General features: G+C 28.0%; 1 protein-coding gene across 1 annotated transcript in view; it reads left to right on the top strand.

Annotated features, from left to right (window-relative positions):
• LOC129973760 (ovochymase-1-like) overlaps window positions 1-17725 on the top strand; it is a 40703-nt gene continuing 22978 nt past the window's right edge. The window contains exons 1-7 of the mRNA XM_056087514.1: window positions 1-156; window positions 708-865; window positions 2690-2921; window positions 3942-4055; window positions 12758-12971; window positions 14318-14453; window positions 16563-16728. Coding sequence (XP_055943489.1) covers window positions 90-156; window positions 708-865; window positions 2690-2921; window positions 3942-4055; window positions 12758-12971; window positions 14318-14453; window positions 16563-16728 — 1087 coding nt within the window. The 5' untranslated portion in view covers window positions 1-89. The remainder of the gene's footprint in view (window positions 157-707; window positions 866-2689; window positions 2922-3941; window positions 4056-12757; window positions 12972-14317; window positions 14454-16562; window positions 16729-17725) is intronic.

Genomic DNA, 17725 nt, shown 5'->3' on the forward strand with positions numbered 1-17725 from the left:
TTGAATAAAAACAATCAGTCCGATAAAACACTCAGCTGCTTTTTCATCATAAAATATAGCGAACAAGTTGCTTCGATTGACAATTCAAGATGCATTTTAGGATTGATTTTACTTTAATCTGTTTTTTATTTGTCATCAGCGATATCATAAGTAAAGGTGAGATTTCTTATTTATTAATCATTAAAATATTTTATTTAAAACATATATATCACTTAGAATATTTTCTATAACTTGCTATTGAATATTCTAAAAAAGTTATTATTTAAACAAAAATTAGCTTTATTTAAGGTATCGTTCAAATTCATAAAAAATTAATATTTAGCGAAATAAAGGAATTGCTAATAAATTTAATTATTCATCCTTTAGACTGCAGTTATACTTAAAAATATTTTAATTTCCTTGCTTTAATACGAAGAAAGATATGACCTATCTTTAGAATCTCTAAAGGAGTTATTTATCTAATAGTACCTTTTGCACCTGTATCTAACAGATAATGTAAACTTATGTTATCTGAGATAACATAAATCGATGCACAGTTTTGTTGAAATAATTCGTCGTTTTCTTTATAATAAATGTCCGTCTTCGAAATAAAGCGTCAAATCGAAAAGTTATTAGTTTTATATTTAAGAAAAGACTAATATAAATATCATATTTTCAAAAGCAAAACTTTTTGAAATTTCTTCCAATAATATTTGTATATTTTACAGAAATACCTATATTAGATTCTACCATCGCTTGTGGTCCAACGCAACCGCTGATAGTAACACAAAAATTAGGATTTTTGGTTTCACCAAGAACTGAAAATTTCAACTACTATCCACCTAACCAAAATTGCACATGGACTTTGAAGACACCAGAAGGAAAGGTAAAAAATCTATTATACAAAAAAATCTATTATCCACTATTATGCAAAAATTCTTAAAAACCTGTAATTTTGATATTTTATTCATCAAAAGTAAAATACCTATCAATCCAACATTTTTAAAGAATACTGTGGTCTAAAAAAAGAACAGATGCACAATTATAAAAAGTAAACTTGTCTGGGTCCTGTTTGTGAATTGATCCGTCGCTTAAGCAAATTTCCATCCTTTTAAATGGCACCATGGTGCTCGTGTTCCTGGTATCAGCCGACTGCTCCTCCACCACTGAACAAATCAGTATTGCCACGGTGGTCTAATGGGTAATCTCAGCTTTGGGTATGGGGAACTGAGAAGATCTTTAAGATTTGATTCAACGACGATCCGCCGCGCATTTTTATATGTCGCCGACATAATGCAATCGTAAATTAAGTACCATTGAAGCGCTTCTCTAATAACTGGTTCAGTAAATTTTTACCTTTTAAATGGGATTGGGGTGACTTTATGATAATAACTTTTTTTCAACTTCGGAGGATCTCAATTTCAAGATCTGATTGTACCAATGATCTGTTTGGATGTGTTGCCATCAAAGTGTAGTCGCAAATTAAGCAGTACATGAACGTTCTCAGATAAATATTATTCGTTTTTCTATCAATGCATTAAATTTTTCCCTTCGTTTATATGATGTGATTCAAAATTGTACATTCGAAAATAGCCATTTTGAAGTTAATATAATAAATCAAATCAATCTTTTTGATTTTTTTATATCAACTAATTCATTTTTAGCGTTTAAGATTTAATTTGAAATATAAATTTTAATGTCTTTTATTCAAGTTCATTATGAACTTTTAATTTGTAAACATTAAATTACCATTTGCATTAGTTCAATATACATAAGTTGAAAAATATGAATACTTAATTTTCATTTTGTGCTAGTGTTATAGCCTTAAAGTGTGGGCAGTAAAACACATTTTTGAATAAAAATCAATCGTTATGAAGATCATATACATCTAGTTTACATTGTATGGCTAATCCATAATGCGATATACAAACGAACAGAGATGAAAGAACAATCATGCATTTATAGTCGGAATTATTAAATGTATTTATAAACTTTAATAAAGTAAACGAACGTGTGTAATATATTATTTTTTTTACAAACATGTTCATGTTTTCTGTATTTAGAGAATGTATCTTTTCAGTAAATAATTTTTTTTAAATAATATTTTTTCATATTTTTGAAATTTTAAAAGACAAATCCCAAAAGGATGAGAATTACTTATGTAGTATTATAAAAAAAATGTAAGAATAAGGGAATTCATTATCCGTCTGTTGTGACGTATGATAAAAAAAATATGTCATCTATCTATTTCAGAAATTTATAAAGGAAAATCTTCAGATCTCTACTACAACAGCTTCTATTTATACTTAAATTTAAGTATTTTAATCTTAACTAACAACATGGCTAATATTAATCTCATTGGTTCAAATTATTTTTCTGAGAACATGATGCAAAAATCTATTTTAATGTGCCCTTCACATTGCCAAGGGTGTCAACAATATCAAGTTACAAAAGTAGCAGAGGTACAACTCAATAAGGAAAAATTCGAAAACAAATTAGTAATTGGTTTGTTAGAAAACTTGATCTACTTACTTACTCGGGATACCATACTGGCAACAAATTCAAGAAATACATTTCAATAAATATGGCATGCAACCTTTGGTTTCCACTGGAAGTATAATAACATGTCAAATATAAAATATTCTGTTGCTATTAATGCAATTCTAGATGCGTAGCAATATCTTGAAATCTTTTTTATGCTCTCTTCTAGGTTTTTGTATTGCAAAAAATGTACTTTGCATTAAATATGGACTGCAACAGTGATGTCTTAAATGTTTTTGAAGGAGAACCACCGAACCACAGAAAAATTGGTCGATATTGTGGGTACTGGGTTCCGGCGCGATATAAATCCAGGAGCAATATTTTGCATCTTAATTTTCTCAGTGGTAGAATTCCAAGAGGCATCGGATTTCAATTCTATTTCCAGCAAGAAGATCCAACAGGTAAACGAAAATTATATAAAATTACTTTATGCATCTATTCTCGTCAAACAAAAATACAACATCTATAATGAGAATCAGAATAAGCATTAAGATTTGTTATTCTGCTTTAAAACAAATAGACTTTAGATGATTTTAAAAATTAAGGAAATTCTGTTGATGATTAGGGGTGTGCTAAAAGTGGCGTTACACCGGTAAAAGCTCATAAATAAAATAGAATATAAATAGCTATCAAAGGATTAGCTATTCAAAAAAAAATTTTTTTTTATAATCTTGTGTACTAGAAGCTAAAAACAGCCAAAAAAAAAAAAAAACGAAACAAAGGAGCAGGCATAAAAAGAAAAAGTGCAGAGGTCTAAATGGTCCAAGCAGAAGAGCCTACATAATATTTCAACAGCATCAATGAAACATAATTTGTAAATAATAAAATTTACAAAGTTAATGTAAAAATTTCTTTCAGTGATGTTAAATTTAACAGCAGATAAATTTTTGTATATGTGCTTCTATTCGGTATTCGTTGCTGCTGATACTTTCATTGTACTGGACCATCACTGTAAGAGAAGATACAACTCAGTCGAGATGATTGTCTCCATACAACCGACTGATTCTTCAGCTTTTTATCTTCCCACGACAGGGTAAAGAAATTTCCGGAACAAATGGGGGCATTCGAATCCTAATAGTAGTATCACCAAGATTCTGGAATATTCTGGGTCCTTCCTCTTTATCGTCTTTCATCGTCAATGCCTTTAGATAGTTGAAACGGCGTCTATTTAGCTTCCATTTTTACATCTGTAAAATTATCTTCCTTGCTAGGAGGTAGGGCTATCTTCTTTATTGCACAGGAAAGCGATATTATTAATTCTTAATGATACAATTAAACAATATTTCTCAAAAACTTTGAACTGTCTTGAGATAAAGGAAATATGAAGTGATATATTTAAAGAGATTTAATGAGTTTCTGCAATGCCCCCATCTTGCATTCTCTGGATCCATGGAAATAAAAATATTTTTCTTCTTTTTTAGTAATCTGCAGTGATGATGAAATTACCTGTCGTCACAAAACGAAATGTGTACCAAAATTTAAAAAATGTGACGGTATCGATGATTGCGGCGATGGCACAGATGAAGAAAAATGTGGTAAGTTGATCAACTAATGGGGTCAATTCACGGTCACGTGTCAGATACCAAACAAACCGTTTCTGTTCAATTTTCAACCGTTCTGCGCATGTCGGGGTGTCTGCCGATAACGTTGATGATACCGTTGTTTAATAAACGTTACGCTCGCCGATCAATTATTAAAAACTTCCGTTTTTAAAGATATTATTTTGAATTATTTTCTCCAAATTTTCGTAGTTATATTATTTTATTCCTTATATTAAAATTTTAATTAGTATTTTCAATGGAATTATTGTTTTTGCATACTTAATTAACACCGCTTTTTAATTCGTTTGCTGCTGCTTTACTCTTTCCTTTCTCATATCCTCCCCCCCCTTTTTTATCCAAAGGATACATTTTGACAAATGACTATGGCAGTGTTTTTGAAAAATTACATATGTTCTTTTTTTACATATTATTGAATGTTGCATCTTATAAATATAGTTCTTTTTAAAAATAAGTTATTACTCTTAGATAAGTTAATATTTTAAAGCTTACTAATAAAATTATTACATTTTTTTTTCTTATGTAATGATTTTTATTAATATTGAGACTTTGGTGTTTTCATTTGCTCAGAGGAAAGAACATGAAATTAAAATTAGTATATATTGAATAAATTATGTTTACAATTTCAAATTATGAAGTATAAAAGATATAGATACCTTTTTTTAAATCTATGCAACTTATGAATCAGTTATTTCATTTTAATTTGTAGAGATCATTAAAGGAAAACAAACAAAATTACAGTTTCATATTTTTTATTTACACATTACAATATATATATATATATATATATATACAATATATATGATAATTATTTGAAAAAATGTGATCAAATGGATGTTTTAATGTACTCACTAATTCAAAAAACTATTTATCAACATTTATTTTTCTAGACACTTAGAAAAAATATAAACACAGTATGACAAGAATATCAATGTAAATGATGAAATCAATTTTATTCAACAAAAACATTCTAAATACTAAACAACAGTTTTTTTCTTTATTACGAATAATAACATTATGTTGAACAATATACTTTTAAAGCAGAACATTTATGAATTTTTTTTAAATGTTAAAGTTACATTCATAAAAATTACATGGAATGAATATCATAAAATAAAACATACAATACAGTAAATTTAATAAACAAGAATAAGGTCATGATATATATATATATATATATATATATATATAGAAGTTAAATAGGATATAAAGATGTTAGAAGAAACACTTTTATGCTTTTACAGAATTTTATAATTCAAAATTGATGTGCTAAAAAAATAGAAAAAAAAAGTGAAATATGCATGTAGCAATGAAGTTGGGAATAAAAATTATATAATAAATGCTGATATGGAAATTGATTTTCAATGAAAAGACCTGTATTTATTAAAACAGAAATCACTGAGGTGCACAATAGTATAATATGATATTATGATAACAGTCAATTTCAGTTTAAATACAATAAACTATTGACATTTCATTTTTAACAATAGAAAAGTTGTTTGATATAAATTCACTTTGAATCCATCACAAATCTGCAAATGTAATTAGAAAACTAGTAATAATGCTTTCTGGAACCATCCATTTTGCTCTTTTGTTATTAGACATGATTACCCAGCAATAACCAAATAACCTGAATTTACTAAAAGATAAAGAAAACTTTAAGGTTCATAATAAAAAAGTAAAACCTCATAATGCATTTTATTATAATGCCACAAACTAAAACTCAAAAATTATTTGACGTTAATTAATGGTTTTTATACTTAATAATTTATATACTTAATTAAATGACATGCGTTTTCAAAACTTAAATATATATATATTTCTTACATATAGCATTCAATTTATCAAATTAAGAGCACGATTAATAAAATACATCAATTATATATATATATTATAACAGTCAATAAGAAAATTCAATTTTCAGTAGTTAGTAAAGATTTCACTTATTAAATAAATATTTAAGAAATTTATTCACTTCCACCTAAGTTTAGCATTATAGAAGTTGTTATTTTTGCAACAGGAGTTTGTTTACTTACATTAATTAAATTTAGATAAGATTTTTTAGAAAATGCAATGTAATATTCATGTAAACATTTTAAAACCTTATAAGCATATTCAAAATTATCAGAAATTTCATCAAATGTGAATTAGAAATGCTCTCACGATTTTGTTCGATTGTTTTTGTTGGCAAATCGCTTACCGAAATTCTTTTTTTCGAAGAATTTTTCTAAAAAATTACTGAAACATTTGCGATTACAGGAATTCCATTTACGATTTAATAAATGAACATACACTGAATGAATTCTTCAAAATGATCGAAGCATATCACTGACTTCGAAGGCTTAAAAAAATCTATACCAAGGTACCAACCCTAGGCAGGATTGTTGAAAGGAAAATAAGAAAAATTTTATCATGACAGTCACTCTTGTGTTTCGCATTAAAACATCCATCAGCACACCAGTATTTCCTCTTTTAACACATAATAAGAGGAAAGAAAATGACTCAAAAATTATAACTTCAAATGTAAACAAAAAAATCCGCTTCATACTAGGCGGAGAACGTTAATGGCAGACTAATCGACAAAAGCGGTGCGGATGAAACTTAAATGCCATGCGCGGATAGCTCATGACATGTGACTTTTACGTCACATGAATTGACCCCATTACATACAGGATGCCCACTCTAATCGTGGTTTCAGAAACTAATTTTTTAACCATTAGGTATATATTTACAATAGGAAAATATTTTAAATGACATAAAAAAATTATATTCTGCATTGCTGAGTCGATCAACGTTTTCTGAAAAAAAGTTTAACTATTATATCGTTCTATTAATTATAATTTGTAAAATACCCTAAACACACAAATATTATAAATAAAAAAAAGACTAAATACTTTAAAGCAAATAAAACTATCGGGGTTATGATGCTTTGAAATTTTTGTTCTTCAACTAATTAAGAACCACCTTTACTAACGCTGGAAATTTTTTAGCAGAGTTTTCTCGAGGTAGCCATTAAAATATCTAAAGTCGTCTAAAATATTAAAATTCAAAGTTTCATCTTTGACGAGTTTTAATCTCAGAAAATTGAAGCACTTTTTTAAAATTAAAAACATTAGTGTGTCCAGAATAGTTTACTTTATTTTACTAATAGACCATCGGTACAGTTCAGAATTTTTTTCAAAAGTATATTTATTGACTCAAACAACATAAAACATGTTTCTTTACTCAATTTAAATTATTTTTTCAAATGAAGGCATAAACCTACTTCTAACGATTAGAACTTAGCTTTTGGAGCATAGTTAGTGGACCTTTTGTACATGAAATTTATATATGATACTGTTTGCTGTAAATTATTAAATTGATATTACTAACAAAATAAACAGATGCTGATTTGATTTTCAAAATTTTGTTATACCATGAAAAGAACAAACCTCCTGACTTCTCAGTAGCCTAATCACCAAAAATTCTTTGAGGAAAATAATCATAATATTTTAAGTAGCACCCGTTGAATTTAAAATTACAATTTAACGTACAACAACACGTGGGAAATATTTTTGCTGATGTTTTAATAAATAAATTTTTTCATCAACAAATAAAAAAAATGTGTTTTTTTTAAATATGAATTATTTGATGATCTATATGAAATTTAATAATTATTATTTAAAACTAGATGTCTCAGACGACCAGCTGGTTCGCTGGGTTTATAAGTTACATTTGATTTCATATGAATAGTTAAGATATAACTTTATGTCCATGATTCCTTAAATTGTCTGATGTTCACACCGTTTTATTTTAATTGTCGTATTTAAACTCTGCTTATTGCGTATATAAATCTTTCAGATGGAAACCAGTCTCATGACATTAAAACGTAAATGTGAGACTCATCAATCTTATAATTTTTCTGATATATTGTCACTTTATTTTTTATTCATCTCAAAAACTACAGAGATGTTAAACAAAACCCTTCTTCATTAACTTTCAACGGTGGAAAAAAAATCACCCGATCAAATAGTTAATGAAACAGTGAAGACAGTTTGAATTTCAGTGCAGCAATGTGATTCTATTGTTGGAAATAAGGCAAAAAAATATTTCTTAAAAAAATCTCCGAAATAAGAATAAAAAATCTCCGAATCGCCCGACTGTTAAATAGGTATCGTGAACATTATAATTTTTTAAATTTTTAAATGGTATAACATTTACATTTTTGAGATAATATTTTCGGAAGTTATCGCTAAAGAGCGCAGAAATGCAGCTTAATTTTTAATAATTTAAATTAAAATTTCGAAAAAGTCGCTTAGACTAGCACATTCCAGATCTCCGAGGTATATATGTGCCAAATTTGGTAGCTGTAGGTTAAACGGTCTGACCTGTAGAGCCCCAACACGAACACATTTATCTTTATTATAAGTATAAATGTATAAATATAGAATATAAAAATTTCATCCTCTTTACATTTTTGATTATTCCACTCTTATGTATAAAAATAAACGTAACTTGCATCGGTATAATATATTAATTTCTGACTCATGGATAATTTAATATTATAGTGATAATATTAAATGATCCATTATTAAATATTATTATTCTTTATAGTGTTTAATATTATAGAGAACTGTACTGTTAGCAATGTCATGAGTTATTAATAATTTATTATTAATTCTATTATCAGTTATTAATAATTTATTGTGAAATATCAATATTTCGATTTTTTTAAAATATTAAATATTCTTATTCAGGGTAATACACTACAGAAAATTCACCATCTGTCTCTATGGTTCAGTTGGTAATGCAGCGAACTGCTTGTTTGTGTATTGAATTCTGGCCTTAGTGGTCTTTTAACAGCCATTTTAACTGAAATTGATAGTTTATTTAAGTTCGCGTATTAATGGTTGTTGATTTATATTTTTAATAATTCTTTTTATTATTGACAATTATGCCTTAATATTCTCTACATACGTAAATGCTAAAAATTACAAGTTGTTGGCAAGTACTCTGATCCATACATGCTGTGCGACTTTTGCTTCTTTGTTACAATACACCTGAAGGGAGTGTATTGATGCACCGTTGAAAAATCCCCAAAGGTCGAATTAGATAGCCTTATAGTTAATTTAATTAGTTTCACTTCATTTAATTCATTTCACTGTTATAAAGAAAAGAACACTGTAAATTTAACTGAAAAAAGAGGGAGGAGGGGGAAGAAAATAAAAGAAAAAAACGAAATATCACCACATAACGTATTAGAAATCTTAAATGTTCATATGTTTTTTTTTCTTCTGATGTTCAGATTTATCATAATATGCAGATATAACAATGACAAATTTAGATATTTATAATAATATAATTTTTTTATAATTAACAAGATTTATTAGAACGTAACAAGGAAAATAATTAATGGACGCTGCCGAATAAAGCAAGTTCTTTAATTAACCGGTAAAAAAGCAAATCGATTGTTTAAATTCAACAGCAAGAATTATCAGAATTATAAGCAATTCGAGCTACAACAGATAGTAGAATTTGTTTTGAAAAAGCGTTAATTAATTGCTCTGTATTAGATAACATTATCTGACAATCTTTTTTTCAACCGAAAATAAGCAAGTTTTGATAAACGAATATCTCGGCTACACATACACGTTGTAACGTCATAATCAATATCAGCTAAAATAGGATATTTTTTTTTCAGAAGATGGTTGTTTCTTATGTAAATAGTAAGAATGTGTATTCTTTCTAATTAGCTATAATTCAAATTGTAATACTAGAGTAACTAAGCTATGTTTTTTACAATTCATGGAATTTAAAATCTCTATGTTAATTATAACATTATTGGTAATCTACATCACCAAAATGCATCAATTATTTAACTGAATCAATTATCAATAAAAGAATATAAAATCGGAAGTGATTGCATATTTTTCGTAGATATGAAATTTTGGAACATATACTTTGATTTATTGACATATTTTAAGAACCGATGATTGGAATAATCTAAGATCATTTGTTTATCATGGGAAAAATTTATCTATTTGTATCATGAGCAACAATAATAATTTTCGAAAAATTGAGAATGAACATTTTTTACCTATTTCTACTATGCATTCTCTACGAATTTTCACAGCTAAGCGTGTGCATCACTTGAATTTATGTATATAATTGATTAAAAGATTTTGAAATATTTCAAAGTTGACAAAATTTCGTAGCCTGATCGACATTAAAACTGAATGAATCCAGTTTTTTCTCAAAAAACATGGCAACAGCTTTCAAAGATTTCTTTTTTTATGATAGTTTTTATTTTGGATAAGAATATTTTCGAAAAATAAACAATAAAATCAGAAAGAAAACTCTAAATATATCAATAAATAATTATTCATCGTAAACGATTTTCGAATTAATTTTTTAATACATAATTAGTACTTTTGCTTCTTCATTTCATTAATCAATTAAGTGCGTTTAACGTATAGACACGTCAATCCAAATTTTAATTCTAATAATCTTATAATAATTTTTAATAATAATTTTCATCTAAAACAATAAAATATTATTCACTTTATAGTGATTTTGTGCAAAATTTACTATGCAATAATTTAAAGTATAAGCATTAATTAAAACTTTATTAAACTTTTGCCATATGCTTTGCGTTCAATATGCATATGCAACTTAAGGACTTAATTAAGAATGCAACTTTGGGACTTAAGGGACTTTAGAAAATAAATTCCTCAATTAGCTGGTTAAAGTTGAAAATTTTCTTTAGTTTCTCAATAGTATCTTATATAAATATGGCGAATTATACTAGCGTTAATGCACAATTTCATTGAAATTCTTTTCTGAATAAACACAACATTTATTACTAAAGTACCACAAAGTAGGCACAAAAGTGTACTTAATTTATACGCTTATTATCGGAAAAAAATTTATGTATGCTTATTCTCGGAGTGTTAAAAAAACTGTTATATGTTTTGCTTTCTTACATTTGATAATAACATAAACAGAGGTATTTCTTGTGATACATTTCAGTACATGAATTTTTACAACCACTTTATCTTAGTACATATTGTCAAAAAAAAATTGTTTTGGTAGTGATATCATTGATCGTATAGGTGCATTTAGTTGCATTATAAAAGTTTCATTCTATAAAAAAAGACAAACAAAAAGTTACGCACGATTTCTTTTTTTATTGTAGATTATCCATTTTTGCGATTAGCTGATTTGCCGGGATTAATGATAATCAATTGCCCTTGACGGCTTTCTCAGTGAAGTGTTTTTGAACTTAAAGCTATACCTAATATTTTAAAAGCCTTACACCTTTCTGTTCATTGTGTAATGCATCTACCTAATTTTTTTGTCACCTCACCTACAATGTGAATTTTAATTTAAAAAAAAATAGAAATGTTTAAACTTCAACGAATGCGAAAACTTTCTTAACGAAACGAAACATTTCCATTTGAAATAAAAGAAGAAGGAATAGAATCATTCAGCAATATTTTTCATAATTTATGAAGTAACTCAAAGGATTAATCAATAAAATCTTCTCTGGTTCAATAAAAAAATTCAGCACATATAAATTAGGAAGACATTTTCAAGCAATCAAAAAATATACTATTCTTTTTAAATATTCAGTTGTATTACTTTGAAGCTGCTTTCACACGTTGCCTCACCTGATGGCTGTAGTCATCCAAATTTTGGCGATAAACCGTCATTTCCTCTGGGAAGATAAAAAAAATGCCGTGATTAGCGAATGACGGTTACAGACGTTGAGATTTTTCATGGGACAACTGTGACAAAATGTGATAATGTTCACCTTCAAACATACGATTGACGCTCGATTTCATATGTTAGTCATAAGCAATTGAAAAAAAAGTGTATTTCTGAGCAAGAGTGTCAAATTAAAAGTGCGCGGCAACGTATTAAAAGTAAAATTCATTGTTAACTGATGAAGTTGAACCTTAACTGTAAATACAACTAATTTCAAAAAGCATATTAAAAGCATGCTTTAAATAGGAACCAATTCATAATTGAAAAATGAATTGTTATCTCATATTATCATTATCACCAATGGGAGGTGGTGGTAAGATGATATATTAGTTATAACGATGAAAACGATTATAATGATTGAAAGAATGACATGTATAAATGTAAAATATGCTTAAAATTTTATTTTACAGAATAGGAGGAATGGTATCATTTATAAATATATCATTATATAAATATATCATAAATATATCATTATAAATATATCATTTTTATTTTACAGAATGGTATCATCGATAAAGAAGTGTATTTTTTAATTTTAAGAAGATATAAAAGTTATTTTTTTGCTAAAATATTTTAAATTCCTATAAAATTCAAAAATTTCCCTTAATTTTTAATTAAATAAAATTGTAATAACTTTATTTATAAAATGTAAATGAGTGCAAAAAAATAAAGGAAAATTGGTCATTGTTCATCCTTCAAAGTATATATATGCACCAAGTTTGGTAGATTTATGTCGATTCTGGTCTGTAGATCTTTCTCCTCATATACACATCCTCATTTAGTAGTTCACACATCCATCACTCATATACACATCCTCATTTGGTAGTTCGCATTATATTGTTGTAGAGATCGATATAGAGATGAGAATTTCCAAGAAATATTTTAAAACAAATTACATTTATTTGGTATCTTAAATTTCCTTTTCTATTTAGATCCAAAAGATAACACTACTACTAACTGTGGCATCCCTAGCGTGAAACCAGTTCTTGAAAGTTATCGCATTGTTGGTGGGAGGAGGGCTGTCCCTGGAAGCTGGCCTTGGCAAGTGTCGTTGCGTTTGATAGGCAATGAGCCATTCAGCCACGCTTGCGGAGGAGTGTTAATTGACAAACAATGGATTCTTACTGCTGCACACTGTTTTCAAGAGTAAGAGATCTTAAGTTTTGCTTCTCTTAGATTATTTTCAATTTAATTAAACAATGAATATAAAATTCACTTGAATGCAAAATGACTTCATAAATGTTTCTTGACATCATAGTCATTACAATGGAAATAAAAGTATACTAATAGATATTTAGTCACTCATGAAAGACATTCTTAAGTTATCAAAGAAATTTTTTGTTGGACGTTTAAGCAATATTATATATTTAAAATCACTAAAAGTAGAAAAAAAAAATCATTTTGCAAAATATTGGGGAAGGAAGGGGGGGGAGATGAAAATTATATAGGAAGGTAATTTTCAAACAGATAAATTAAAAGGGACTGTTTGCAGCCGTTATGGTTAATTTTTAGCAGTAATCGTTTAAAGTTCTGACAACATATGAAAACTATGCAACAGCATATAAATGTTCAGATGGTGGATACGTACCTTGCTGAGGAAGTAACTACACTGGCAACTAATTTTCACATAATTAAGGAATTCGAATTAAATTTGATTCATCGAATCGCCGCGTCAGCAACTCTGGCCCAGAACTCTGGCCGAATCTTAAAGGGCATCACCGGTCATGGTACAACCCTTCTCGTGGGGAACACGTCTTGTCAACGGAAGGAGATATCCAACCCCCCACCATTTCTGTACCCAATGAGATGGCGCGAGCCAACCACCATGCTGGAAGCTTTTTATCTTAATATGGGGGAAGTTGTGGAGGGAGTAAGCCCGGAACGACGGTTCCAAACAATTTGCACGGGAATTTATGTGAATATGAAACATTCAGTGACACAGAAGTAAGCACTCTTTCCTCAATTTTAACTATTGCTAAATAAAGAAACTTCATCAGTTGTTGACTCATTTCTACAAAGAACATCCCATAGCTAATAAGGGAAATGTTTACAGTTATGCATTCAGGCTTCTTTCTACTTTATCTGCTTATTCAAGCTATTTGTATGCTGGGTTTGGAATCACCTTGAATAATACCAATTTCCGTTATCACCATTATTCTTCATTATCCCAATTTTCAAGTCAATAAAAAGTACTTATGTAATTGGAAAAACATTTATTTGGAAATGATTAGGAAAATATATGAATTTATTCTTTATATCATTAGTGATGATTCTCAGATTAGGATACTTAGGAAGAAATTCTAGAATTTATAGAAAAATATTTGAGATGGGATAAAATTTTCCGCGAAGAAAAGTTTTTGATTCATTCCAATCTTTTATTCTAATTTTATCAGATGATTAAATAAAATGAACATATATAAATTTTCATAATGAATCATTAAAAGCACGGTGCCAATCATACTTATTTAAAAATAATTATGTTTTATTTATAGCAATAATTTAGACGTTCTAAGATGGAGCGTATTATTGGGCAAGCATTTTCGGCTGATTCCTGATGAAACAGAACTAATACGATATATGGAATCCATACATATTCATCCTGAATATGAAGGCCTTAAGCCATATGAGGTGAGTCTTAGATATCTTCCAATAAGCATTATTGCATCGATCCCTATTGTTAGTAAAATAGCTATATTTAACTACTTTTGCGAAAATAGCAACTAGTTTTTGCATTACTTTAACCACTTCTGTTTACAAACGAATATTTCGATTTTGTTAAAAAACAAAATGTGAATGAGTTTCTATTTCTTTTGAATCTGTTCCTTTTAAAACTGTATAGTCATTCAACCTTTGCCATAACATATTTATCACTGTTCTATGTACAGTGCTAACTTATATTGATTGTTAACTAGAATTCATATCAGTATAAGGTAAACTGTGTGCCTTCACTTCGAGAGGTTGCGAAAATTTATATATAAAATGAAATGCGGCAATCTGCACACTTTCTATGAGTAGTTCACACTTAAGGAGGTATGGATAATTAACAAACGAAAAATATCACATACTTAAGGAAGGTATCTAATTCTTCTATCAAAAGTCATTGCTTTATTCTACAACAGAGGAAAGTTATCTTTAGCCTCGTCTATGCTAAACTGTTCTTTGATGATGTTACTGCTAGCGCCGTCCGAATTACACCATTTTAAAAGAACATTTCTGTGTTTCCAGTTGTAATAGCAAATATATATATATATATATATATATATATATATATATATATATATATGCTATTATTATTTTAACTCTAATTTCAATTTAATTAATTTTCAGGATTTTGTCTTGATTTGGCCCATAGTGGCTTCATTCTGGAATGTTCTCTTGTTTCGTGAGCCAATTCCACTGTCTCTACTTAATTAATTCAAGAGAGGCTTTGTTAAATTGTTGAATCATCTAAAATCTAACTTTCTCACACTGCGCGTGAAGAGATAAAATACCGCTGATCAGGCAAATTCTTTTTCAAAATCTCCCTGTGTTTCCCCTACCTTCTCCCGCGCATATAACGAAAATCCCTATCGAAATCTCGTAATATATTAGTACTATGAAGAAATGTTTTCCCTATCAAAATCATAGGTTATATAAGACCAGGGATAAAATTTCCAACAGCTTTTTCCTCATTCCTCTCTGTGTCGTTCTGTGTGCTCATGGCTTGTACTGGCTTCTTCAAAATGAAATAAAACGACGTCACGAAATTTAAAAGTATCTTCACTGTTTTCAAACTGCATTCTACTTCACAACAAATAATGTTACATATATATATATATATATATATATATATATATATTACATTTCCTTAAGTATTAAAATGACTGTTCTTTCCATGTATATAGATCGATAAACAGGTGTGTTTGGTAATAGGAAATGTTTTGATTATTTTCAAAAAACGCAAAAGAAAAAAATGATTAATAACAATCGATAAAGCTGTCAGAAAAAAATGGTATAATCGGTTTACATCTTTTTTCCAATAATTTTTTAAAAACTGTATTCACAGCTTATTTTTTAATTATTCTTTTTATTATATAAAAAAAACTTCTCTGACAGATAGAAATATATATATTTAAAAAAAAATTTGAATCATCTTATCTTATTCTCTGTCTATTCTGCATATAGTAAATTAAAAAAAATTATCATAGCATTAGATTTAGAAGAAAGATTTCCGATTAATTAAAATAACTGATGTAGGTTGACTGAAAAAGTCAGATTATGTCTGGTGTCCCGTGTTTCCACCCACCCTTTTCATTCTCTGAATATAAATTCCAGTAATTTAGTTCCTGTCTGCTCAAGTTACTCTTCAATATTTATTTTACATTTTCGTGATATTGCGAGAAATCCAGAATATCGAACAACATCATACAATTATCTTAAAATATCTTGAGCTAAAATGGGAACTAATGTTAAAATTGATTTGAATGTCAAAAAAATAGCAATTGTTTTTGAAACAAATACATCTAAAGGTAAATGTCCACCTATAACAGTTAAAGTTAGGAGGTAAACTTTTAACTGTTTGTCTCCTTGAGAAAATGAGAAATATGATACTTGTTCCCTTCCTTGGGAAATTGTTATTTTTAGAAATAACTTTTTTTTATCCTCTAATTTCACTATATACATCCACTAATATGTAAAATGTTTATTTTCTTTTACACCATGCAAATTACAAATCTATTCTTTATTGAATTTCTACAGCCTTCACAAACGTGGCTCCAAAGGAAGCAACATGACCTTGCTGCGGTGAAACTGAATGCTCCAATAACATTCACAGAATACATATCCCCTGTATGCTTACCTCCTGCAAACTATACAATACCAGTTGGAACACTGTGTTACGTAACTGGATGGGGAGATACTTATGGTAAATGTCTTCTTTATCTCTTTCTTATGGCAAGTAATTATGGTAAATGTCTTCTTCATCTTTAAATTATGGCAAGTCTAATCTTATATTTCATTTATTAAATATAGTGTAATTCAATAATGAATTGGATTCAAAGCTTGAGTTTCATTTTATCGAAGCTAAATGTAAAAATCTGAAATCAGTTTTAAGTTGATACTCACAGATAAATGTCATTAATTGAATTAAAGCTATATGCCTCAATCCTGTACAAAGTAATATCAGATCTAAATGCCGGTGCATGCCGATTTATTTGGTTCTTTCCAAATTCTCCATATTTCCTCTGAAAGCCTCCTAACCATTTGAATAATTAATATTCAGACATATTATACAGGTATTTCAGCATATTATATAGACAATTGCATACTATATATATAGATTGTTATTTATAAATGGTATCAACTAGTGATGATAACTAGTTCGCCGGGAATATAGGTTGTGTGGAATTTTAATCAAAAATTTGATTCATATCTTGATTGTCATGTTTTTTCAATAAGGTATTTTTAAATATTAAATTAACATAAATTAAAACCTTTTTGAACCTTTTTAATGGCGTCAAATCACCTTAGACCATAGTACCATTAAAAAGTTATTACTATTCTAGATATGTCTCTAATAATTTCAGTTTGGGTGTTTCTTTTCCTTTATAATTTAACTTCATTTTCTGATTTCTTATGTAGGACTACGGAAATAATAAATACAGTATTTCATTTTTAACTTTCAACAATTAAAGAAAATCTAAGGAATTAATATTTTATAAAACGATAAAGACGATTTAACTTTTATTCCAAAGAGGTACAAAAATGTAGTAATAATAAATGCATTTCAACAATGTATTGCTGAAAATTTATGCAAAAATATATTTTTTGAAAAATTATTAAAATTTAGGAAAAATTGCTATTTTACTGCTTTGTATTTTTGTATTTTAATGTTTTGTATTTTAAATTTTTGTAAAAATAAT

The sequence above is a fragment of the Argiope bruennichi genome, chromosome 1 (assembly GCF_947563725.1).
Source record: "Argiope bruennichi chromosome 1, qqArgBrue1.1, whole genome shotgun sequence".
Taxonomy (NCBI): domain Eukaryota; kingdom Metazoa; phylum Arthropoda; class Arachnida; order Araneae; family Araneidae; genus Argiope; species Argiope bruennichi.